At 29.7% G+C, this 24,977-nt stretch overlaps 1 protein-coding gene across 1 annotated transcript; it reads left to right on the forward strand.

Moving 5' to 3' along the window:
- Positions 1 to 389: 389 nt before the first annotated feature.
- Positions 390 to 7,691, forward strand: LOC141346042 (3-oxo-5-alpha-steroid 4-dehydrogenase 1-like). The gene is made up of 5 exons (XM_073850960.1): positions 390 to 749; positions 883 to 1,049; positions 2,708 to 2,809; positions 4,341 to 4,491; positions 6,324 to 7,691. The coding sequence occupies exons 1-5, from the start codon at positions 439 to 441 to the stop codon at positions 6,388 to 6,390; spliced, it is 798 nt and encodes a 265-aa protein (XP_073707061.1). The 5' UTR covers positions 390 to 438; the 3' UTR covers positions 6,391 to 7,691.
- The last annotated feature ends 17,286 nt before the right edge of the window (positions 7,692 to 24,977 follow it).

Raw genomic sequence — 24,977 nt, forward strand, 5'->3', positions numbered from 1 at the left:
TTTTCTCTCCTTTTTTCTTGTTTAAAATATCAAAATATTTAATACAGTAGTATTTAATTTAAACATTAGACCTTCAGTCCTAATAAATGCATTGTCAGGTGAATAAAACGTATGTTTTGTTTTTGTTTTTCAGCATGTTTTAATTCTATATTTCGTTACATTTGGCAAGCAACAGTAAAAGATAAATAACCAATAAAATATTCTCTTTTTAGTTACTAATATAAGTTATCTACTGGTTAGAATTTAAAAGCTTGCATATATTAAGGCGTGTTTTTGCAATATGCCCCGCCCACTGCCTGTTTTAATTGGCGACACCGATGTTGTGATAGGCGGGTCTTCTAGTTTTTTCTCCATGGTGTCAGTTTGTTATGTCCAAGAGTTACAAATCATTACTCAACCTTTCTTCTAGTTAGGCAGTTAGTACATCGATTAGCAATTATGGACGTTATTCTGAGGACATTATTCTCCTCAGAGGAACAAGAACGGCACATTTTAGATTGTTTATCCTACTTGATGATGGTTATGGCATTGATAACTTTTGTGACTTCATTTTTTGAGCACATGCCCTATGGGAGGTATGCATCCAGCAGGTATGGATTCCCTGTGAATGTCAAATTCGCCTGGTTCGTTCAGGAGCTGCCGGCTTTTTTGGTGCCTTTAAGTTTGGTGCTATGGAGTTCATGTGCAAAGATAATGCACCTGCCAAATCAGCTACTTCTGCTCATGTTCCTTTGCCATTATATGCAAAGGTAGGATGTTTCTGTGTTATAAAAAAATCTATATATGTACAAATACGCCTGAGTACATAAGCTCATGTCTTGCCAATGTGTCTTTTACTCAATTTATATTTTTAACATAACCTGAAGCATGTGTTTCACCTAGATCCCTCATCTACCCATTTTTAATTCGAGGGGGGAAATCCACACCATTCTTCTCATTTTTCATGGCCTTTGTCTTCTGCATCTATAATGGGTACTTGCAGGCAAGATACCTGTGTCACTATGCAGATTACCCATCTGGTTGGGTTACACATCCGTGTTTCATCATAGGTAGGTGCTAGTCAGTAAATATTCACAGTGTCTTTTCATCATTTCGTTTATTCCCTTTCATATAAGACACTACCTTTATTGGTCAAGGAAGAGACATACAAACCAAAGAACACGTTTTTGATGAGGCCTGATGAGCCTCAAATCCAAGCATCATGTTTGGAGGAAACCAGGCACTGCTCATCACCTGCAGAGTACCATCCCAACAGTAAAGTGTGTTGGTAGTAACCTCATGCTGTGGGGCTGTTTTCCAGCGACAGGGACTGAAAAAATCATCAGAGTAGAAGGAAAGCTCAGTGCACCAAAATATTGAGATGAAATTAAATATTAATGAAAACCCAGTCCAGAGCATTCAGAACCTCAGACTGAGCAGAAGGTTCACCTTCCAACAGGGCAATGAAACGAAGCACAAAGCAAGAGTGGCTTATAGACAACTCCGTGAATGTCCTTGAGTGGCCCAGACAGAGCCTGGGCTTGAGCCCAATCAAACATTTTTGTAGAAACCTGAAAATGTCTGCCAGACCCCATCCAAGCTGTTTGAGTTTGAGAGGTGAAGAGGTGAGGCGATGAATGACAGATAATTGCCAAATGCAGATGTGCAAAGCTTGTCGCATCATACCCAAAAAGACTTGAGGCTGTAAAGGTGCTTCAACTAAGTACTGAGTTAAAGGTATGAATACTTATGCAATGTACCTATTCTGTGTTTATTAAGTTTATTGTAAGTGACAATTCTGTTTTTGCTTTGACATTATGGTGCGTGGAGTGGAGTGCATTGATGTGAAAAGAAAGTAATTTAAAACTGTTTAACATAAACAGTTTAACATAAAACTGATTAACATAAACACAGCAACATAAAACATGAACAAAAATGAATGGGTATAAGTACTTTCGCAAGGCACTGTAGATCAGGGGTGTTTTCTCCACAAGGCAAGGGAGGCAGTGTCTCAATATATTGGATAGAAACAAATTAATAATACAAAAATAAAACAATACTAGTATTACAAAACATGACTTTAAAATTTTATAAATCACTAGTTTAGCTAAAGTAAAACTGCGAGTTCTCTCTCGCCTCCCCTGAGCACATTGAGTTTGAACAGACGCCATAAAGCGTGCAGTGAGTTTGGTGGGGGGTAATTGAGAATGAATAGGGGAAAGTCATGTGAGAGGAGGCAATTACTCCATCGCGATATGACTGGTTGAACTTGTGTTCAGCTGTGATTGGTTCATGCGATAAATTACGCCTCTTGTGTTTGTGCGTGTTCCGGATTTGCAAATCAGTTTGAATGAACAATATAATAAAAAAATAATTAGTAGGCTATGAATACATTTATTCAGCAAGGACACATTAAAATGCTGTTCATTTGTATTTATTAAAAAAAAAAAAAAAACTAAAAAATGTATAATGGTTTCCATAAAAATATTAAGCAGCACTGTTTTCAGTGTTAGTAATAATAACAAATATTTCTTACAACAGCAAATCAACATATTAGAATGATTTCTGAAGGATCACGTGACACTGAAGGCTGGAGTAATGATACTGAAAATTCAGCTTTGATCACAGGAGTTATTTTAAATCACAATGATTGTAATAAATATTACAATATTACTGTTTTTTACTGTATTTTGACCTGTATTTAAGCATATTCTGAATGTTTTTTCAGGATCTTCTATGTGGTTCGTGGGATGGATCATTAATATTCACTCTGACCATATTCTCAGGAACCTCCGCAAGCCTGGAGAGACAGGCTATAAGATACCTAGAGGTAAGAAAACCATTATCAGACTGACGGCACCATTTATGAATTGCAAATGTGTTTGAGTGGGAAGTGTGGCCTAAAATGGGTCATATTTATGCAGAAATATAGAAAATTGTAAAGGGTTTGCAAACTTTCAAGCGGCACTGTATATATACATATTCTTAATTCAGTGCTAATGCAAATACATATTGAAGAGCATCTAAAAGAGAACACATATCATTTGAACAGTACCACATGCATGAGTGGTCAGTGCTGAGGCGTCCTCTTCAGTGCTGGTTTGAGTGTTAAAGGAGTAGTTCACTTTCGGAACAAAAATGTACAGATAATGTACTCACCCCCTTGTCATCCAAGTTCATGTCTTTCTTTTTTCAGTCATAAAGAAATGGTGTTTTTTGAGGCAAACATTTCGGGATTTCTCTCCATATAGTGGACTTCTATGGTGCCCCGGAGTTTGAATGTCCAAAATGCAGTTTAAATGCAGCTTCAAAAGGCTCTAAATGATCCCAGCCAAGGAAGAACGGTCTTATCTAGCGAAACGATGGGTTATTTTCTAAAAACATCTACAACTTATATACTTTTTAATCTCAAATGCTCATCTTGCCGAGCTAGACAAGATGAGCATTTGAGGGTAAAAAGTATATAAATTGTCATTTTTTTTTAGAAATAACCCATCGTTTTGCTAGATAAGACCGTTCTTTCCTCGGCTGTGATCGTTTAGAGCCCTTTGAAGCTGCATTTTGGAAGTTCAAACTCGGGGGCACCATAGAAGTCCATTATATGGAGAGAAATCCTGAAATGTTTTCCTCAAAAAACGACTGAAGAAAGAAACACATGAACATCTTGGATGACAAGGGGGTGAGTACATGATCTGTACATTTTTGTTCTGAAAGTGAACTACTCCTTTAACGCAAACCAAAAATGTCCCTTTGAATCTGGCTTTGACTCTGAAAGAAAATAAAAATAGATGCCCTTTCTGTTTATGACTCATGGCCCCAGCAACTTGTCAGGAAAACCCTGCTCTAGAGATGCTAATAGTTTGTGGCATATACTTCAGTATCTTTCCCATACGGTCAGTGTCCATACAAGATGTAAATGCAATAATCTCTTATTTCCCCTTACTTTTGGGAAAGGAAAGCTGTCTGACATCACAACTTCACAGGGTAGTATCAAAAAAATATAAAAATAAATAAATAAATAAATTCTCTATGCACATTACATATAAAGTGACTCAGTAACCCTTCAACAAAAATGAATTGAGTCTGCTAATAGATTGCATTGTTTAGCCGAAGTGAATGGATTTAAAAGTATTCTGGTATGTCCAAAGGCTTGTTCTTGTTTTATTTGATCCATAAGTGATGACTGACGTGATGAATCAGGCATGTGCTGACATATTAAACCAGGCAGCATGCAGGTCAGATGGTGTCACACTTAATGAGACTCATGTGATTCACTTTCAAGGACTTGAAATTGTTTCTTATTGCTTTGCGAACACATGTCTTGCATTCAAATGTCTCGTATAAACTATTTCTCTTTGTAGGGGGCATGTTTGAGTTTGTATCAGGAGCAAACTACTTTGGCGAGATTATGGAGTGGGCTGGATTTGCTCTGGCCGGTCATTCAGTACATAGTGCAGCTTTTGCTCTCTTCACTTTGGTTGTGCTGTCCAGCAGAGGAATGGACCACCACAAGTAAGACATTACCATATGAAACAATGCATTCTTGCACAATGTGATTGTTTACAAAAGTTTCAATTCTCGTGTCTGAGTCACAATTCAAGAATCATATGAAATAATAATTACATGATAAAGAAGTAAATAGGAATATGAAGCCTATTTTAAGACATTTTTAATGACTCCCCACAATAATTCTAGATATTTAATTATTCATTTTTGTTTTTTTAATTTTTGAATAAAAATGACATACATATACGTTAAGTTTTTGAATGTACAGTAAAACAGTAATATTGTGAAATATTTTTACTATTTAAAATAACAATTTTCTATTTGAATATTTTAAAATGTCATTTTATTCCTGTCATTCAAAAGCCAATTTTTAGCAACATTACTCCAGTCACATGACCATTCAGAAATCATTCTAATATGCTGATTTGCTTATTATTATGTTGAAAACAGCTGAGAAGATTTTTTTTTTCAGGTTTCTTAAATGAATAGAGAGTTCAGAAAAACAGCATTTATTTAGTACTTAACTGTTTAAAATATTGATGATAATAATAATAAAATAATTCTTAAATGACAAATCAGCATATTAAAATATTTCTGAAGGATCATGTGACACTGAAGACTGAAAATTCTGCTTTGCAACCCAGGAATAAATTTTACAATATATTCAAATAGAACACAGTTATTGTAAATAGTAATAATATTTCACAATATTACTGCTTTTGCTGTATTATGGATTAAATAAATGCAGGCTTGGTGAGCAGAAGAGATTTCTTTAAAAAAAACATTTAAAAAATCATACTGTTCAAAAACTTTTGACTGGTAGTGTATATTAAAAAAAAAAAAAATTACGAAAACAACAAAATTACTGCAAGTTTAACTAAAACTAAAATGAAAACTAAATAAAAAAATGAAAACTAATTCAAAATATTAATACAAATTATAAAATTACTGCAACTGTAATTAAGATTAAAATGACAACAAAATATAAAAGTGAAAACTAATGCAAAATATGAGCACAAACTATAATATTACTTTTTAATATTATTTTTTTTTAAGAATCATACTGTTCAAAAACATTTGACTGGTAGTGTATATTTAAAAACAAAGCTAATAAAAATGCCTAAAATAACAAATTTACTGCAAGTTTAACTAAAATTAAAATGAAAACAAAATATAAAAATGAACAAGAATGCAGAATATTAATACAAAATATAATAATTAAAATATAACTAATTTCAACTCCTAAATAAATATTTACAACTTTAAATAAAATAAATTATTATTATTATTATTATTATTATTATTTAAAGAATCATACTGTTCAAAAACTTTTGAATGGTAGTGTATATTAAAAAAAAACTAATAAAAATGACAAAAACAACTAAATTACTGCAAGTTTAACTAAAAATAAAATGAAAACAAAATATAAAAATGAAAACGAATGAAAAATATTAATGCAAACTATAGTAGGTAAAATAGAACTGATTTCAGCAACTAAATAAATATTTAACCACTTTAAATAAAATATTTAATAAATTATCTTTTTTTTTAAGGAATCATACTGTTCACAAACTTTTGACTGGTGGTGTATATTTAAAAAGAAAACTAATAAAAATGTCAAAAACAACAAACTAATACAAACTATAATACTTAAAATAGAACTGATTTCAACAACTAAATAAATATTTAACAACTTTAAATAAAATATTTTAATTTTTTTTATATTTTTTAAGAAATGTGACTTGGCATGTTTTAGACAGATTTACCGATACATATTTTTGTTGTATAATGACAACAGTATCTGAGATAGTTGTTTAATGTGTAATTTCATTTTACAGATGGTATCTTACGAAATTTGAAGACTATCCAAAATCAAGGAAAGCTTTGATACCGTTTGTGTTGTGATCCTGTGGTAAGCCCAGCCGCCACACTTCCACAGAAACAATATTATCATCTATCATACCGCTCATGTACGGCTTTCAAGGGAAGTGCTATCATCGCATACAGAGACTGCATTAAGCATTAAACAATAATAACAATAACTCAATTCTAAAGGACAAAACATTTATTTATATTTTGAAAACCGCTTTGTTTTGAGAGATGTACAATGTCTCAGATGAAATGAGATGAGATGCACATGGCAGACAGCTGCTACCAAAATCCAGACGTTTCCTATTAACCACTTCATCTTCAAGACAGTAACAATGTGTCAGCAAAATATGGACTTTCTGAATGTGCTGGACACAGGTTATCCAAGTAAAGGCTCAGAAAAAGCGAGGAAACATATGATTTATCTATTGAAGAGTGAGAACTTGTGACAATAGCAGAACCATTAATCATGTTATACACACATCTGATCTGAAATGTTCAATCTTTCATGGCAAATTTGCCAATTTGTCAGTTTGGGCTTTCAAAATGTCTGAAAATGGAAAAAAATTCTAAAAAGTCCTGGTTAACGAAAAGCCATGCTGTACATGGGGCAAGATTTCAATTTAAAATTGGTGTTATGTTTACTGATATATGTGTCTAATTCTTAACCCCCAAAAGTGGAGTGTTTAGAAAGTTTAAGAAATTAAACTGGATGAATTTCAACAGGGGCACATTGTGTAAATTATGTTGTCATAACACTGAATGGATTTATTATTGGATGTCTTCATTTGTCATTACCATAAAGCCTCCAGTCGATTCCGTTTTAACAAACGCACAACTAAAATGTTTTTTTCATTTAACTTTTCAGTCAAGTGTTGGCAAGGGTGATATGCAGTAGGGTCAGTACATGAAGCTGTCAAAATGAAGTATTAGATCAATAACCAAAAGTATCCCAAGAGCGAATGCTGCTCTCAAAGAAATAGAAGCGCATGCCTTGCCTTAAAAGGACAGCGTTAGTTATTTATACGTAAAATTAGTTTTGTTTTATGAATATACTTCATTGTACGATACATGCTATATGTAGAGATCATGCACATCGTGATGGCATTGCCATATCTTTTCTACATTCAATGTACCACAGCATTATGTCACAAATCCAAATAGCGACAGCTGTTTTTGTATATAAGATACGCTCGTAACGTCATCATTTACTATTGCCGACATGTTTTGACATGCAGCAGGTGGGCTTTCATAATACCTTCAGGCGTAATGTATGATGTATGGCGAGAGTTATGTGCTGTATGTCAGCGCTGTCAGCTGTGAAAGCGGTCGTGTTCATTTACTCTGGAATGTGGAAGGTCATATAAATTGCTTATAAACATCTCGTTGTCTGTAGCTTGAAAGTTTTTGAACAGTATGTTTTTTTAATGTTTTTGAAGTATCTTCTGCTCACCAAGCCTGCATTTATTTGATTCAAAGTACAGCAAAAAGAGTAACATTTTGAAATAGTTTTACTATTTAAAATAACTTTAATATACTTTAAAATTTAATGTATTCCTGTGATTTCGAAGCTGAATTTTTAGCATCATTACACCAGTCACGTGATCCTTCAGAAATCATTCTAATAATCTGATTTGCTGCTCAAAAAACATTGAATACCACTGAATAAAAAAATATAAAAAATTATTGCAAGATATAAATGTGCAATTCTCGCAATTGCAACTTTGTATCTTGCAATTCTTTTTTTTTTCTCAGAACTGTGAGATATAAACACAGATGCGAGTTATAAGGTCAGAATTGCTAAAAATAAAGAATTGCGTGATATAAACTCACATGAGAAATAAAGTCAGAATTGCGATATATAAACGCACAATTTTGACTTTATTTCTCACAGTTGCGATTTTGTATCTCGCAATTCTGACTTTTTTTTTCTTTTAGAACTAAAAATAAAGTCAGAAATGTGGGATATAAACTCACAATTGTGAGAAATAAAGTCAGAATTGCTAAAAATAAAGTCAGAATTGCGGGATATAAACTTACAATTGTGAGAAATAAAGTCAGAATTGCTAAAAATAAAGTCAGAACTGAGATATAAACTCACAATTGTGAGAAATAAAGTCAGAATTGCTAAAAATAAAGTCAGAATTGCGGGATATAAACTTACAATTGTGAGAAATAAAGTCAGAATTGCTAAAAATAAAGTCAGAATTGCGGGATATAAACTTACAATTGCGAGAAATAAAGTCAGAATTGCTAAAAATAAAGTCAGAATTGCGAGATATAAACTTACAATTGCGAGAAATAAAGTCAGAATTGCTAAAAATAAAGTCAGAATTCCGAGATATAAACTCACAATTGTGAGAAATAAAGTCAGAATTGCTAAAAATAAAGTCAGAATTGTGGGATATAAACTTACAATTGTGAGAAATAAAGTCAGAATTGCTAAAAATAAAGTCAGAACTGAGATATAAACTCACAATTGTGAGAAATAAAGTCAGAATTGCTAAAAATAAAGTCAGAATTGCGGGATATAAACTTACAATTCTGAGAAATAAAGTCAGAATTGCTAAAAATAAAGTCAGAATTGCGAGATATAAACTCACAATTGTGAGAAATAAAGTCAGAATTGCTAAAAATAAAGTCAGAACTGAGATATAAACTTACAATTGCGAGAAATAAAGTCAGAATTGCTAAAAATAAAGTCAGAATTGCGAGATATAAACTTACAATTGTGAGAAATAAAGTCAGAATTGCTAAAAATAAAGTCAGAATTGCGAGATATAAACTTACAATTGTGAGAAATAAAGTCAGAATTGCTAAAAATAAAGTCAGAACTGAGATATAAACTCACAATTGTGAGAAATAAAGTCAGAATTGCTAAATATAAAGTCAGAATTGCGGGATATAAACTTACAATTGTGAGAAATAAAGTCAGAATTGCTAAAAATAAAGTCAGAATTGCGGGATATAAACTTACAATTGCGAGAAATAAAGTCAGAATTGCTAAAAATAAAGTCAGAATTGCGAGATATAAACTTACAATTGCGAGAAATAAAGTCAGAATTGCTAAAAATAAAGTCAGAATTCCGAGATATAAACTCACAATTGTGAGAAATAAAGTCAGAATTGCTAAAAATAAAGTCAGAATTGTGGGATATAAACTTACAATTGTGAGAAATAAAGTCAGAATTGCTAAAAATAAAGTCAGAACTGAGATATAAACTCACAATTGTGAGAAATAAAGTCAGAATTGCTAAAAATAAAGTCAGAATTGCGGGATATAAACTTACAATTGTGAGAAATAAAGTCAGAATTGCTAAAAATAAAGTCAGAATTGCGAGATATAAACTCACAATTGTGAGAAATAAAGTCAGAATTGCTAAAAATAAAGTCAGAACTGAGATATAAACTTACAATTGCGAGAAATAAAGTCAGAATTGCTAAAAATAAAGTCAGAATTGCGAGATATAAACTTACAATTGTGAGAAATAAAGTCAGAATTGCTAAAAATAAAGTCAGAATTGCGAGATATAAACTTCCAATTGTGAGAAATAAAGTCAGAATTGCTAAAAATAAAGTCAGAACTGAGATATAAACTCACAATTGTGAGAAATAAAGTCAGAATTGCTAAAAATAAAGTCAGAATTGCGAGATATAAACTTACAATTGTGAGAAATAAAGTCAGAATTGCTAAAAATAAAGTCAGAATTGCGGGATATAAACTTACAATTGTGAGAAATAAAGTCAGAATTGCTAAAAATAAAGTCAGAACTGAGATATAAACTCACAATTGTGAGAAATAAAGTCAGAATTGCTAAAAATAAAGTCAGAATTGCGGGATATAAACTTACAATTGTGAGAAATAAAGTCAGAATTGCTAAAAATAAAGTCAGAACTGAGATATAAACTTACAATTGCGAGAAATAAAGTCAGAATTGCTAAAAATAAAGTCAGAATTGTGGGATATAAACTCACAATTGTGAGAAATAAAGTCAGAATTGCTAAAAAATAAAGTCAGAATTGTGAGATAAACTCACAATTGTGAGAAATAAAGTCAGAATTGCTAAAAATAAAGTCAGAACTGAGATATAAACTTACAATTGTGAGAAATAAAGTCAGAATTGCTAAAAATAAAGTCAGAATTGTGGGATATAAACTCACAATTGTGAGAAATAAAGTCAGAATTGCTAAAAATAAAGTCAGAATTGTGGGATATAAACTCACAATTGTAAGAAATAAAGTCAGAATTGCGAGATATAAACTCACAATTGTGAGAAATAAAGTCAGAATTGCTAAAAATAAAGTCAGAATTGTGGGATATAAACTCACAATTGTGAGAAATAAAGTCAGAATTGCTAAAAATAAAGTCAGAACTGAGATATAAACTTACAATTGTGAGAAATAAAGTCAGAATTGCTAAAAATAAAGTCAGAATTGTGGGATATAAACTCACAATTGTGAGAAATAAAGTCAGAATTGCTAAAAATAAAGTCAGAATTGTGGGATATAAACTCACAATTGTGAGAAATAAAGTCAGAATTGCTAAAAATAAAGTCAGAATTGCGAGATATAAACTCACAATTGTGAGAAATAAAGTCAGAATTGTGGGATATAAACTCACAATTGTGAGAAATAAAGTCAGAATTGCTAAAAATAAAGTCAGAATTGTGGGATATAAACTCACAATTGTGAGAAATAAAGTCAGAATTGCTAAAAATAAAGTCAGAACTGAGATATAAACTTACAATTGTGAGAAATAAAGTCAGAATTGCTAAAAATAAAGTCAGAACTGAGATATAAACTCACAATTGTGAGAAATAAAGTCAGAATTGCTAAAAATAAAGTCAGAACTGAGATATAAACTCACAATTGTGAGAAATAAAGTCAGAATTGCTAAAAATAAAGTCAGAATTGCGAGATATAAACTCACAATTGTGAGAAATAAAGTCAGAATTGTGGGATATAAACTCACAATTGTGAGAAATAAAGTCAGAATTGCTAAAAATAAAGTCAGAATTGTGGGATATAAACTCACAATTGTGAGAAATAAAGTCAGAATTGCTAAAAATAAAGTCAGAACTGAGATATAAACTTACAATTGTGAGAAATAAAGTCAGAATTGCTAAAAATAAAGTCAGAACTGAGATATAAACTCACAATTGTGAGAAATAAAGTCAGAATTGCTAAAAATAAAGTCAGAACTGAGATATAAACTCACAATTGTGAGAAATAAAGTCAGAATTGCTAAAAATAAAGTCAGAATTGCGAGATATAAACTTACAATTGCGAGAAATAAAGTCAGAATTGCTAAAAAATAAAGTCAGAATTGCGAGATAAACTCACAATTGTGAGAAATAAAGTCAGAATTGCTAAAAATAAAGTCAGAATTGCGGGATATAAACTTACAATTGTGAGAAATAAAGTCAGAATTGCTAAAAATAAAGTCAGAACTGAGATATAAACTCACAATTGTGAGAAATAAAGTCAGAATTGCTAAAAATAAAGTCAGAATTGCGGGATATAAACTTACAATTGTGAGAAATAAAGTCAGAATTGCTAAAAATAAAGTCAGAACTGAGATATAAACTTACAATTGTGAGAAATAAAGTCAGAATTGCTAAAAATAAAGTCAGAATTGCGGGATATAAACTTACAATTGTGAGAAATAAAGTCAGAATTGCTAAAAATAAAGTCAGAACTGAGATATAAACTCACAATTGTGAGAAATAAAGTCAGAATTGCTAAAAATAAAGTCAGAATTGCGGGATATAAACTTACAATTGTGAGAAATAAAGTCAGAATTGCTAAAAATAAAGTCAGAACTGAGATATAAACTCACAATTGTGAGAAATAAAGTCAGAATTGCTAAAAATAAAGTCAGAATTGCGGGATATAAACTTACAATTGTGAGAAATAAAGTCAGAATTGCTAAAAATAAAGTCAGAACTGAGATATAAACTCACAATTGTGAGAAATAAAGTCAGAATTGCTAAAAATAAAGTCAGAACTGAGATATAAACTTACAATTGCGAGAAATAAAGTCAGAATTGCTAAAAATAAAGTCAGAATTGCGAGATATAAACTTACAATTGTGAGAAATAAAGTCAGAATTGCTAAAAATAAAGTCAGAATTGCGGGATATAAACTTACAATTGCGAGAAATAAAGTCAGAATTGCTCAAAATAAAGTCAGAATTGCGGGATATAAACTTACAATTGTGAGAAATAAAGTCAGAATTGCTAAAAATAAAGTCAGAACTGAGATATAAACTTACAATTGTGAGAAATAAAGTCAGAATTGCTAAAAATAAAGTCAGAATTGCGGGATATAAACTTACAATTGCGAGAAATAAAGTCAGAATTGCTAAAAATAAAGTCAGAATTGCGAGATATAAACTCACAATTGTGAGAAATAAAGTCAGAATTGCTAAAAATAAAGTCAGAACTGAGATATAAACTTACAATTGCGAGAAATAAAGTCAGAATTGCTAAAAATAAAGTCAGAATTGCGAGATATAAACTTACAATTGTGAGAAATAAAGTCAGAATTGCTAAAAATAAAGTCAGAATTGCGAGATATAAACTTACAATTGTGAGAAATAAAGTCAGAATTGCTAAAAATAAAGTCAGAACTGAGATATAAACTCACAATTGTGAGAAATAAAGTCAGAATTGCTAAAAATAAAGTCAGAATTGCGGGATATAAACTTACAATTGTGAGAAATAAAGTCAGAATTGCTAAAAATAAAGTCAGAACTGAGATATAAACTTACAATTGCGAGAAATAAAGTCAGAATTGCTAAAAATAAAGTCAGAACTGAGATATAAACTCACAATTGTGAGAAATAAAGTCAGAATTGCTAAAAATAAAGTCAGAATTGTGGGATATAAACTCACAATTGTGAGAAATAAAGTCAGAATTGCTAAAAAATAAAGTCAGAATTGTGAGATAAACTCACAATTGTGAGAAATAAAGTCAGAATTGCTAAAAATAAAGTCAGAACTGAGATATAAACTTACAATTGTGAGAAATAAAGTCAGAATTGCTAAAAATAAAGTCAGAATTGTGGGATATAAACTCACAATTGTGAGAAATAAAGTCAGAATTGCTAAAAATAAAGTCAGAATTGTGGGATATAAACTCACAATTGTAAGAAATAAAGTCAGAATTGCGAGATATAAACTCACAATTGTGAGAAATAAAGTCAGAATTGCTAAAAATAAAGTCAGAATTGTGGGATATAAACTCACAATTGTGAGAAATAAAGTCAGAATTGCTAAAAAATAAAGTCAGAATTGTGAGATATAAACTCACAATTGTGAGAAATAAAGTCAGAATTGCTAAAAATAAAGTCAGAATTGTGAGATATAAACTCACAATTGTGAGAAATAAAGTCAGAATTGCTAAAAATAAAGTCAGAATTGTGGGATATAAACTCACAATTGTAAGAAATAAAGTCAGAATTGCGAGATATAAACTTACAATTGCGAGAAATAAAGTCAGAATTGCTAAAAATAAAGTCAGAACTGAGATATAAACTCACAATTGTGAGAAATAAAGTCAGAATTGCTAAAAATAAAGTCAGAATTGCGGGATATAAACTTACAATTGTGAGAAATAAAGTCAGAATTGCTAAAAATAAAGTCAGAACTGAGATATAAACTCACAATTGTGAGAAATAAAGTCAGAATTGCTAAAAATAAAGTCAGAATTGCGGGATATAAACTTACAATTGTGAGAAATAAAGTCAGAATTGCTAAAAATAAAGTCAGAACTGAGATATAAACTCACAATTGTGAGAAATAAAGTCAGAATTGCTAAAAATAAAGTCAGAACTGAGATATAAACTTACAATTGCGAGAAATAAAGTCAGAATTGCTAAAAATAAAGTCAGAATTGCGAGATATAAACTTACAATTGTGAGAAATAAAGTCAGAATTGCTAAAAATAAAGTCAGAATTGCGGGATATAAACTTACAATTGCGAGAAATAAAGTCAGAATTGCTCAAAATAAAGTCAGAATTGCGGGATATAAACTTACAATTGTGAGAAATAAAGTCAGAATTGCTAAAAATAAAGTCAGAACTGAGATATAAACTTACAATTGTGAGAAATAAAGTCAGAATTGCTAAAAATAAAGTCAGAATTGCGGGATATAAACTTACAATTGCGAGAAATAAAGTCAGAATTGCTAAAAATAAAGTCAGAATTGCGAGATATAAACTCACAATTGTGAGAAATAAAGTCAGAATTGCTAAAAATAAAGTCAGAACTGAGATATAAACTTACAATTGCGAGAAATAAAGTCAGAATTGCTAAAAATAAAGTCAGAATTGCGAGATATAAACTTACAATTGTGAGAAATAAAGTCAGAATTGCTAAAAATAAAGTCAGAATTGCGAGATATAAACTTACAATTGTGAGAAATAAAGTCAGAATTGCTAAAAATAAAGTCAGAACTGAGATATAAACTCACAATTGTGAGAAATAAAGTCAGAATTGCTAAAAATAAAGTCAGAATTGCGGGATATAAACTTACAATTGTGAGAAATAAAGTCAGAATTGCTAAAAATAAAGTCAGAACTGAGATATAAACTTACAATTGCGAGAAATAAAGTCAGAATTGCTAAAAATAAAGTCAGAACTGAGATATAAACTCACAATTGTGAGAAATAAAGTCAGAATTGCTAAAAATAAAGTCAGAATTGTGGGATATAAACTCACAATTGTGAGAAATAAAGTCAGAATTGCTAAAAAATAAAGTCAGAATTGTGAGATAAACTCACAATTGTGAGAAATAAAGTCAGAATTGCTAAAAATAAAGTCAGAACTGAGATATAAACTTACAATTGTGAGAAATAAAGTCAGAATTGCTAAAAATAAAGTCAGAATTGTGGGATATAAACTCACAATTGTGAGAAATAAAGTCAGAATTGCTAAAAATAAAGTCAGAATTGTGGGATATAAACTCACAATTGTAAGAAATAAAGTCAGAATTGCGAGATATAAACTCACAATTGTGAGAAATAAAGTCAGAATTGCTAAAAATAAAGTCAGAATTGTGGGATATAAACTCACAATTGTGAGAAATAAAGTCAGAATTGCTAAAAAATAAAGTCAGAATTGTGAGATATAAACTCACAATTGTGAGAAATAAAGTCAGAATTGCTAAAAATAAAGTCAGAATTGTGAGATATAAACTCACAATTGTGAGAAATAAAGTCAGAATTGCTAAAAATAAAGTCAGAATTGTGGGATATAAACTCACAATTGTAAGAAATAAAGTCAGAATTGCGAGATATAAACTTACAATTGCGAGAAATAAAGTCAGAATTGCTAAAAATAAAGTCAGAACTGAGATATAAACTCACAATTGTGAGAAATAAAGTCAGAATTGCTAAAAATAAAGTCAGAATTGTGGGATATAAACTCACAATTGTGAGAAATAAAGTCAGAATTGCTAAAAATAAAGTCAGAATTGTGGGATATAAACTCACAATTGTGAGAAATAAAGTCAGAATTGCTAAAAATAAAGTCAGAACTGAGATATAAACTTACAATTGTGAGAAATAAAGTCAGAATTGCTAAAAATAAAGTCAGAATTGTGGGATATAAACTCACAATTGTGAGAAATAAAGTCAGAATTGCTAAAAATAAAGTCAGAATTGTGGGATATAAACTCACAATTGTAAGAAATAAAGTCAGAATTGCGAGATATAAACTCACAATTGTGAGAAATAAAGTCAGAATTGCTAAAAATAAAGTCAGAATTGTGGGATATAAACTCACAATTGTGAGAAATAAAGTCAGAATTGCTAAAAATAAAGTCAGAACTGAGATATAAACTTACAATTGTGAGAAATAAAGTCAGAATTGCTAAAAATAAAGTCAGAATTGTGGGATATAAACTCACAATTGTGAGAAATAAAGTCAGAATTGCTAAAAATAAAGTCAGAATTGTGGGATATAAACTCACAATTGTGAGAAATAAAGTCAGAATTGCTAAAAATAAAGTCAGAATTGCGAGATATAAACTCACAATTGTGAGAAATAAAGTCATAATTGTGGGATATAAACTCACAATTGTGAGAAATAAAGTCAGAATTGCTAAAAATAAAGTCAGAATTGTGGGATATAAACTCACAATTGTGAGAAATAAAGTCAGAATTGCTAAAAATAAAGTCAGAACTGAGATATAAACTTACAATTGTGAGAAATAAAGTCAGAATTGCTAAAAATAAAGTCAGAACTGAGATATAAACTCACAATTGTGAGAAATAAAGTCAGAATTGCTAAAAATAAAGTCAGAACTGAGATATAAACTCACAATTGTGAGAAATAAAGTCAGAATTGCTAAAAATAAAGTCAGAATTGCGAGATATAAACTCACAATTGTGAGAAATAAAGTCAGAATTGTGGGATATAAACTCACAATTGTGAGAAATAAAGTCAGAATTGCTAAAAATAAAGTCAGAATTGTGGGATATAAACTCACAATTGTGAGAAATAAAGTCAGAATTGCTAAAAATAAAGTCAGAATTGCTAAAAATAAAGTCAGAACTGAGATATAAACTTACAATTGTGAGAAATAAAGTCAGAATTGCTAAAAATAAAGTCAGAACTGAGATATAAACTCACAATTGTGAGAAATAAAGTCAGAATTGCTAAAAATAAAGTCAGAACTGAGATATAAACTCACAATTGTGAGAAATAAAGTCAGAATTGCTAAAAATAAAGTCAGAATTGCGAGATATAAACTTACAATTGCGAGAAATAAAGTCAGAATTGCTAAAAAATAAAGTCAGAATTGCGAGATATAAACTCACAATTGTGAGAAATAAAGTCAGAATTGCTAAAAATAAAGTCAGAATTGCGGGATATAAACTTACAATTGTGAGAAATAAAGTCAGAATTGCTAAAAATAAAGTCAGAACTGAGATATAAACTCACAATTGTGAGAAATAAAGTCAGAATTGCTAAAAATAAAGTCAGAATTGCGGGATATAAACTTACAATTGTGAGAAATAAAGTCAGAATTGCTAAAAATAAAGTCAGAACTGAGATATAAACTTACAATTGTGAGAAATAAAGTCAGAATTGCTAAAAATAAAGTCAGAACTGAGATATAAACTCACAATTGTGAGAAATAAAGTCAGAATTGCTAAAAATAAAGTCAGAATTGCGGGATATAAACTTACAATTGTGAGAAATAAAGTCAGAATTGCTAAAAATAAAGTCAGAACTGAGATATAAACTCACAATTGTGAGAAATAAAGTCAGAATTGCTAAAAATAAAGTCAGAATTGTGGGATATAAACTCACAATTGTGAGAAATAAAGTCAGAATTGCTAAAAAATAAAGTCAGAATTGTGAGATAAACTCACAATTGTGAGAAATAAAGTCAGAATTGCTAAAAATAAAGTCAGAACTGAGATATAAACTTACAATTGTGAGAAATAAAGTCAGAATTGCTAAAAATAAAGTCAGAATTGTGGGATATAAACTCACAATTGTGAGAAATAAAGTCAGAATTGCTAAAAATAAAGTCAGAATTGTGGGATATAAACTCACAATTGTAAGAAATAAAGTCAGAATTGCGAGATATAAACTCACAATTGTGAGAAATAAAGTCAGAATTGCTAAAAATAAAGTCAGAATTGTGGGATATAAACTCACAATTGTGAGAAATAAAGTCAGAATTGCTAAAAAATAAAGTCAGAATTGTGAGATATAAACTCACAATTGTGAGAAATAAAGTCAGAATTGCTAAAAATAAAGTCAGAATTGTGAGATATAAACTCACAATTGTGAGAAATAAAGTCAGAATTGCTAAAAATAAAGTCAGAATTGTGGGATATAAACTCACAATTGTAAGAAATAAAGTCAGAATTGCGAGATATAAACTTACAATTGCGAGAAATAAAGTCAGAATTGCTAAAAATAAAGTCAGAACTGAGATATAAACTCACAATTGTGAGAAATAAAGTCAGAATTGCTAAAAATAAAGTCAGAATTGCGGGATATAAACTTACAATTGTGAGAAATAAAGTCAGAATTGCTAAAAATAAAGTCAGAACTGAGATATAAACTCACAATTGTGAGAAATAAAGTCAGAATTGCTAAAAATAAAGTCAGAATTGCGGGATATAAACTTACAATTGTGAGAAATAAAGTCAGAATTGCTAAAAATAAAGTCAGAACTGAGATATAAACTCACAATTGTGAGAAATAAAGTCAGAATTGCTAAAAATAAAGTCAGAACTGAGATATAAACTTACAATTGCGAGAAATAAAGTCAGAATTGCTAAAAATAAAGTCAGAATTGCGAGATATAAACTTACAATTGTGAGAAATAAAGTCAGAATTGCTAAAAATAAAGTCAGAATTGCGGGATATAAACTTACAATTGCGAGAAATAAAGTCAGAATTGCTCAAAATAAAGTCAGAATTGCGGGATATAAACTTACAATTGTGAGAAATAAAGTCAGAATTGCTAAAAATAAAGTCAGAACTGAGATATAAACTTACAATTGTGAGAAATAAAGTCAGAATTGCTAAAAATAAAGTCAGAATTGCGGGATATAAACTTACAATTGCGAGAAATAAAGTCAGAATTGCTAAAAATAAAGTCAGAATTGCGAGATATAAACTCACAATTGTGAGAAATAAAGTCAGAATTGCTAAAAATAAAGTCAGAACTGAGATATAAACTTACAATTGCGAGAAATAAAGTCAGAATTGCTAAAAATAAAGTCAGAATTGCGAGATATAAACTTACAATTGTGAGAAATAAAGTCAGAATTGCTAAAAATAAAGTCAGAATTGCGAGATATAAACTTACAATTGTGAGAAATAAAGTCAGAATTGCTAAAAATAAAGTCAGAACTGAGATATAAACTCACAATTGTGAGAAATAAAGTCAGAATTGCTAAAAATAAAGTCAGAATTGCGGGATATAAACTTACAATTGTGAGAAATAAAGTCAGAATTGCTAAAAATAAAGTCAGAACTGAGATATAAACTTACAATTGCGAGAAATAAAGTCAGAATTGCTAAAAATAAAGTCAGAACTGAGATATAAACTCACAATTGTGAGAAATAAAGTCAGAATTGCTAAAAATAAAGTCAGAATTGTGGGATATAAACTCACAATTGTGAGAAATAAAGTCAGAATTGCTAAAAAATAAAGTCAGAATTGTGAGATAAACTCACAATTGTGAGAAATAAAGTCAGAATTGCTAAAAATAAAGTCAGAACTGAGATATAAACTTACAATTGTGAGAAATAAAGTCAGAATTGCTAAAAATAAAGTCAGAATTGTGGGATATAAACTCACAATTGTGAGAAATAAAGTCAGAATTGCTAAAAATAAAGTCAGAATTGTGGGATATAAACTCACAATTGTAAGAAATAAAGTCAGAATTGCGAGATATAAACTCACAATTGTGAGAAATAAAGTCAGAATTGCTAAAAATAAAGTCAGAATTGTGGGATATAAACTCACAATTGTGAGAAATAAAGTCAGAATTGCTAAAAAATAAAGTCAGAATTGTGAGATATAAACTCACAATTGTGAGAAATAAAGTCAGAATTGCTAAAAATAAAGTCAGAATTGTGAGATATAAACTCACAATTGTGAGAAATAAAGTCAGAATTGCTAAAAATAAAGTCAGAATTGTGGGATATAAACTCACAATTGTAAGAAATAAAGTCAGAATTGCGAGATATAAACTTACAATTGCGAGAAATAAAGTCAGAATTGCTAAAAATAAAGTCAGAACTGAGATATAAACTCACAATTGTGAGAAATAAAGTCAGAATTGCTAAAAATAAAGTCAGAATTGTGGGATATAAACTCACAATTGTGAGAAATAAAGTCAGAATTGCTAAAAATAAAGTCAGAATTGTGGGATATAAACTCACAATTGTGAGAAATAAAGTCAGAATTGCTAAAAATAAAGTCAGAACTGAGATATAAACTTACAATTGTGAGAAATAAAGTCAGAATTGCTAAAAATAAAGTCAGAATTGTGGGATATAAACTCACAATTGTGAGAAATAAAGTCAGAATTGCTAAAAATAAAGTCAGAATTGTGGGATATAAACTCACAATTGTAAGAAATAAAGTCAGAATTGCGAGATATAAACTCACAATTGTGAGAAATAAAGTCAGAATTGCTAAAAATAAAGTCAGAATTGTGGGATATAAACTCACAATTGTGAGAAATAAAGTCAGAATTGCTAAAAATAAAGTCAGAACTGAGATATAAACTTACAATTGTGAGAAATAAAGTCAGAATTGCTAAAAATAAAGTCAGAATTGTGGGATATAAACTCACAATTGTGAGAAATAAAGTCAGAATTGCTAAAAATAAAGTCAGAATTGTGGGATATAAACTCACAATTGTAAGAAATAAAGTCAGAATTGCGAGATATAAACTCACAATTGTGAGAAATAAAGTCAGAATTGCTAAAAATAAAGTCAGAATTGTGGGATATAAACTCACAATTGTGAGAAATAAAGTCAGAATTGCTAAAAAATAAAGTCAGAATTGTGAGATATAAACTCACAATTGTGAGAAATAAAGTCAGAATTGCTAAAAATAAAGTCAGAATTGTGAGATATAAACTCACAATTGTGAGAAATAAAGTCAGAATTGCTAAAAATAAAGTCAGAATTGTGGGATATAAACTCACAATTGTAAGAAATAAAGTCAGAATTGCGAGATATAAACTTACAATTGCGAGAAATAAAGTCAGAATTGCTAAAAATAAAGTCAGAACTGAGATATAAACTCACAATTGTGAGAAATAAAGTCAGAATTGCTAAAAATAAAGTCAGAATTGCGGGATATAAACTTACAATTGTGAGAAATAAAGTCAGAATTGCTAAAAATAAAGTCAGAACTGAGATATAAACTCACAATTGTGAGAAATAAAGTCAGAATTGCTAAAAATAAAGTCAGAATTGCGGGATATAAACTTACAATTGTGAGAAATAAAGTCAGAATTGCTAAAAATAAAGTCAGAACTGAGATATAAACTCACAATTGTGAGAAATAAAGTCAGAATTGCTAAAAATAAAGTCAGAACTGAGATATAAACTTACAATTGCGAGAAATAAAGTCAGAATTGCTAAAAATAAAGTCAGAATTGCGAGATATAAACTTACAATTGTGAGAAATAAAGTCAGAATTGCTAAAAATAAAGTCAGAATTGCGGGATATAAACTTACAATTGCGAGAAATAAAGTCAGAATTGCTCAAAATAAAGTCAGAATTGCGGGATATAAACTTACAATTGTGAGAAATAAAGTCAGAATTGCTAAAAATAAAGTCAGAACTGAGATATAAACTTACAATTGTGAGAAATAAAGTCAGAATTGCTAAAAATAAAGTCAGAATTGCGGGATATAAACTTACAATTGCGAGAAATAAAGTCAGAATTGCTAAAAATAAAGTCAGAATTGCGAGATATAAACTCACAATTGTGAGAAATAAAGTCAGAATTGCTAAAAATAAAGTCAGAACTGAGATATAAACTTACAATTGCGAGAAATAAAGTCAGAATTGCTAAAAATAAAGTCAGAATTGCGAGATATAAACTTACAATTGTGAGAAATAAAGTCAGAATTGCTAAAAATAAAGTCAGAATTGCGAGATATAAACTTACAATTGTGAGAAATAAAGTCAGAATTGCTAAAAATAAAGTCAGAACTGAGATATAAACTCACAATTGTGAGAAATAAAGTCAGAATTGCTAAAAATAAAGTCAGAATTGCGGGATATAAACTTACAATTGTGAGAAATAAAGTCAGAATTGCTAAAAATAAAGTCAGAACTGAGATATAAACTTACAATTGCGAGAAATAAAGTCAGAATTGCTAAAAATAAAGTCAGAACTGAGATATAAACTCACAATTGTGAGAAATAAAGTCAGAATTGCTAAAAATAAAGTCAGAATTGTGGGATATAAACTCACAATTGTGAGAAATAAAGTCAGAATTGCTAAAAAATAAAGTCAGAATTGTGAGATAAACTCACAATTGTGAGAAATAAAGTCAGAATTGCTAAAAATAAAGTCAGAACTGAGATATAAACTTACAATTGTGAGAAATAAAGTCAGAATTGCTAAAAATAAAGTCAGAATTGTGGGATATAAACTCACAATTGTGAGAAATAAAGTCAGAATTGCTAAAAATAAAGTCAGAATTGTGGGATATAAACTCACAATTGTAAGAAATAAAGTCAGAATTGCGAGATATAAACTCACAATTGTGAGAAATAAAGTCAGAATTGCTAAAAATAAAGTCAGAATTGTGGGATATAAACTCACAATTGTGAGAAATAAAGTCAGAATTGCTAAAAAATAAAGTCAGAATTGTGAGATATAAACTCACAATTGTGAGAAATAAAGTCAGAATTGCTAAAAATAAAGTCAGAATTGTGAGATATAAACTCACAATTGTGAGAAATAAAGTCAGAATTGCTAAAAATAAAGTCAGAATTGTGGGATATAAACTCACAATTGTAAGAAATAAAGTCAGAATTGCGAGATATAAACTTACAATTGCGAGAAATAAAGTCAGAATTGCTAAAAATAAAGTCAGAACTGAGATATAAACTCACAATTGTGAGAAATAAAGTCAGAATTGCTAAAAATAAAGTCAGAATTGTGGGATATAAACTCACAATTGTGAGAAATAAAGTCAGAATTGCTAAAAATAAAGTCAGAATTGTGGGATATAAACTCACAATTGTGAGAAATAAAGTCAGAATTGCTAAAAATAAAGTCAGAACTGAGATATAAACTTACAATTGTGAGAAATAAAGTCAGAATTGCTAAAAATAAAGTCAGAATTGTGGGATATAAACTCACAATTGTGAGAAATAAAGTCAGAATTGCTAAAAATAAAGTCAGAATTGTGGGATATAAACTCACAATTGTAAGAAATAAAGTCAGAATTGCGAGATATAAACTCACAATTGTGAGAAATAAAGTCAGAATTGCTAAAAATAAAGTCAGAATTGTGGGATATAAACTCACAATTGTGAGAAATAAAGTCAGAATTGCTAAAAATAAAGTCAGAACTGAGATATAAACTTACAATTGTGAGAAATAAAGTCAGAATTGCTAAAAATAAAGTCAGAATTGTGGGATATAAACTCACAATTGTGAGAAATAAAGTCAGAATTGCTAAAAATAAAGTCAGAATTGTGGGATATAAACTCACAATTGTGAGAAATAAAGTCAGAATTGCTAAAAATAAAGTCAGAATTGCGAGATATAAACTCACAATTGTGAGAAATAAAGTCATAATTGTGGGATATAAACTCACAATTGTGAGAAATAAAGTCAGAATTGCTAAAAATAAAGTCAGAATTGTGGGATATAAACTCACAATTGTGAGAAATAAAGTCAGAATTGCTAAAAATAAAGTCAGAACTGAGATATAAACTTACAATTGTGAGAAATAAAGTCAGAATTGCTAAAAATAAAGTCAGAACTGAGATATAAACTCACAATTGTGAGAAATAAAGTCAGAATTGCTAAAAATAAAGTCAGAACTGAGATATAAACTCACAATTGTGAGAAATAAAGTCAGAATTGCTAAAAATAAAGTCAGAATTGCGAGATATAAACTCACAATTGTGAGAAATAAAGTCAGAATTGTGGGATATAAACTCACAATTGTGAGAAATAAAGTCAGAATTGCTAAAAATAAAGTCAGAATTGTGGGATATAAACTCACAATTGTGAGAAATAAAGTCAGAATTGCTAAAAATAAAGTCAGAATTGCTAAAAATAAAGTCAGAACTGAGATATAAACTTACAATTGTGAGAAATAAAGTCAGAATTGCTAAAAATAAAGTCAGAACTGAGATATAAACTCACAATTGTGAGAAATAAAGTCAGAATTGCTAAAAATAAAGTCAGAACTGAGATATAAACTCACAATTGTGAGAAATAAAGTCAGAATTGCTAAAAATAAAGTCAGAATTGCGAGATATAAACTTACAATTGCGAGAAATAAAGTCAGAATTGCTAAAAAATAAAGTCAGAATTGCGAGATATAAACTCACAATTGTGAGAAATAAAGTCAGAATTGCTAAAAATAAAGTCAGAATTGCGGGATATAAACTTACAATTGTGAGAAATAAAGTCAGAATTGCTAAAAATAAAGTCAGAACTGAGATATAAACTCACAATTGTGAGAAATAAAGTCAGAATTGCTAAAAATAAAGTCAGAATTGCGGGATATAAACTTACAATTGTGAGAAATAAAGTCAGAATTGCTAAAAATAAAGTCAGAACTGAGATATAAACTTACAATTGTGAGAAATAAAGTCAGAATTGCTAAAAATAAAGTCAGAACTGAGATATAAACTCACAATTGTGAGAAATAAAGTCAGAATTGCTAAAAATAAAGTCAGAATTGCGGGATATAAACTTACAATTGTGAGAAATAAAGTCAGAATTGCTAAAAATAAAGTCAGAACTGAGATATAAACTCACAATTGTGAGAAATAAAGTCAGAATTGCTAAAAATAAAGTCAGAATTGTGGGATATAAACTCACAATTGTGAGAAATAAAGTCAGAATTGCTAAAAAATAAAGTCAGA

This window comes from Garra rufa, chromosome 11 (genome assembly GCF_049309525.1).
Source record: "Garra rufa chromosome 11, GarRuf1.0, whole genome shotgun sequence".
Lineage (NCBI taxonomy): Eukaryota > Metazoa > Chordata > Actinopteri > Cypriniformes > Cyprinidae > Garra > Garra rufa.

What these genes read in the sequence shown, in the direction of transcription:
- LOC141346042 (XM_073850960.1), top strand. Translation starts at nt 439, where the DNA reads ATGGACGTTATTCTGAGGACATTATTCTCCTCAGAGGAACAAGAACGG. An exon ending in ACATCCGTGTTTCATCATAG is followed by an intron (nt 1,050 to 2,707) that starts GTAGGTGCTAGT and finishes ATGTTTTTTCAG; the next exon opens with GATCTTCTATGTGGTTCGTG. An exon ending in AGGCTATAAGATACCTAGAG is followed by an intron (nt 2,810 to 4,340) that starts GTAAGAAAACCA and finishes TTCTCTTTGTAG; the next exon opens with GGGGCATGTTTGAGTTTGTA.